The sequence below is a fragment of the Charadrius vociferus genome, unplaced genomic scaffold, assembly GCF_000708025.1.
Source record: "Charadrius vociferus isolate BGI_N301 unplaced genomic scaffold, ASM70802v2 scaffold56, whole genome shotgun sequence".
Lineage (NCBI taxonomy): Eukaryota > Metazoa > Chordata > Aves > Charadriiformes > Charadriidae > Charadrius > Charadrius vociferus.
This window is the reverse complement of record NW_009649057.1, coordinates 3,466,522-3,469,066: the sequence shown is the minus strand read 5'-3', so window position 1 is coordinate 3,469,066 and position 2,545 is coordinate 3,466,522. Positions and strand designations below refer to the sequence as shown.

At 44.6% G+C, this 2,545-nt stretch overlaps 1 protein-coding gene across 1 annotated transcript in view; it reads left to right on the top strand.

Moving 5' to 3' along the window:
* PAPPA (pregnancy-associated plasma protein A, pappalysin 1) overlaps positions 1 to 2,545 on the top strand; it is a 181,814-nt gene that overhangs the window by 60,167 nt on the left and 119,102 nt on the right. Inside the window, exon 5 of the mRNA XM_009888046.1 lies at positions 2,060 to 2,252. Coding sequence (XP_009886348.1) covers positions 2,060 to 2,252 — 193 coding nt within the window. The remainder of the gene's footprint in view (positions 1 to 2,059; positions 2,253 to 2,545) is intronic.

Here is a 2,545-nt window from a genome sequence, read left to right as displayed (position 1 = left end):
CTCTTGGAATAATCCTCCCAGCAAAGTCTCTTGGATTTCTCCCATTATTACTTCATCTGAGGATCTTGAGTCTGTCTTGAAACGGAGCGATGGAGTGAGACACCCTCGCCTCTCCCCCTTCCCCTCCCCCAGCACACAGCCTGTGCTGATGTTCAAACAGATTGGGAATGCAGGTCATCTTTCTCCTGTGCCATTGTCTCACTGCTTTGTCCTAAATATATTTTATTGTTCCTTTATGATGGCTATTAAGGGTCTTTGTCTCCTTCTGGGCTTCCGTGAAGAATATTTATGGCTTTTACAGCGTGCTCAGGGATAGACCCTCGATAATTATTGAGGAAATCCAGAGATGTCATATTAAAGCAGCTTTTTTTCATACCCACGGGGATTTGCAGATATTTCCAAGCTGGTGGTGTCTGTCTATCTGCTGCGCATGTTTGATGAGGAGAGGTTCACTGCTCACTGGAATTAGGAGAGACACAGGAGAACATGAGAACTGACGTGTGCTCACTGTGGTAGGACCGCATTTGGGGCTGTAACGTGAGCAGGGTCCCCACCGAAGCTGTCTCCTTTTGCTTGCATCTCAGGGAAGATGTGGGAAGGTTTTAAATTAGCTAGCAAATTCACACTTCTCTGTAGAACGAATTCATATTTTCTCGTTCCTCTTGAGTTCCACAGGGCATGGACTGGAGGACATCGGAGCATCTAGTAACGCTGCTACAATATTGAACCGCCAATTTGCACGCAGGCGTCTCTCTGAACGGCCTTCGGTGACCTGCGTCGTCCCAGAAAAGTGTATTACTTGACCTGTGCAAAACTGTCGTTGTTGTTTGTATGGCAGCAGCGTGCAGAGGTCCCCTCTGGGACTGAGCTTTACTGGGCTAGGAACTCTGCAGGCACATGTGAAGAAACACTCCGTGTTTTCAAGAGCTTTTCATCTGATGGGAAGAGTACCAGGAAAATGGTTAAAGTGCTAGCAATAAGTTCTTCAGCACAGCTTTTCTGGGTGACTTTGCACAACATATTTATTCCTTCTGTGATCTGCACAATAGAGAAATAGTCATTTTCTACTTCTCCGGGGCATTGGAGTTGTAAAGTTGTGTGGTGTTCAGAGGGCACTAGATGTGTTCTTGTTGCCAAATCATGTTTGTGGAAAACAGATGAAATGAGAAATGGATATTTGTGGGAAATTATCCAGCAAAATTCTTTCTCCATCTTGAATGAAAAGGAAATTTGAAACATCAAAAATGTTTATGAAAAGTTCAGAGAGGGGTTAGATTCGTAATGGTAATGGGGGAGATTTTTAATAGAAATAAAGCTATTTTCCTGCACTAGAATTTACATTTTTAGTCAGTGTTTGTAATGATTTTTTTTTAAATTGGTCTTTCAGAACATTTTTGTTTCTTCATTAGAAAAATCTAAGAACTTCAAAAAAAATATGCATTTTTAAAATTCCATATTCCTAGCTAAGCAAAGAGCACAAATCACACCATATTACAATCCTAAGTAATTTATTCTAATTAAAACTTACTTATTTATGCTAAACAACTAATATCCCTCAACACTTTTAATTAAGAAATCTGTCAAAGTCTATTGCACACAGTTTGCACGAATCTCAGTCAATGCTCTATCCTGACAGTAGCTGTCCTTTGCCCTTTTGTCCTCTCTCAGAGATACTCTTTTAGACATGAAATTCCTTTAAGCCCAGAGGTCCACTGGTAGCCCCAATTCTGACCAGAAGGTGCTGCACTGAGGCTTTCTGTTTCTTCACCTCCACATGTCTCTGTCTCATCTCGGGATGATCTCTAGGTGCTTCATGTGTACCCCGCACCAGAGGCAGAGAATGTTTATTGATTTATTTTTTCCTTTTTAACTTTTGTTTCCTTCCACCTGCCTCCGCCAGTGATGACTGCACTGATTTGTTCACAGGCCATTAACTTCTGAGTGCCGCGAGAACCCGTCCCAGCCCTTGCGAGAAGCTGCCGTTCACGGGGTCGTAATTCTCTCTCTTACTCCCACCTGATATCCCGCGTGGTTGATGTGGCCTCTGTTTTAATTCCAGACGATGACTGCACCGACTCCTTCACGCCCAACCAAGTGGCCAGGATGCACTGCTACTTGGACCTCGTCTATCAGAGCTGGCAGCCTGTGAAGAAACCGGCTCCTATTGCAATTGCCCCTCAGATTGTGGCTCGGACCTCCACCTCTGTCACCCTGGAGTGGTTTCCGCCCATTGATGGCCACTTCTTTGAAAGGTGATCGCGCGCTGCTCTGTACTCTGGCACCGAATTGAACGAGAGGGGAGAAATAGGGGAACAACCCGGGGCCCCACTCCAGGAGCGCAGATTTACCATGTGCTGTGCTCAGCCTGGGTTAAGGCTCCTCCCTGCGTTGGTTCATGCCGAGGAGGTTATTGATCTGTTTTCTGCTCTTCCTTTCTCAGACTGTAGCATTCGGTTGAGGGCCATTGATTTGCCATGTAAAGGGCAAATCTTTTTCCATATGTTATGGAAGGAATTTTCAATCAACGATCCTGGTCCTGTGATTC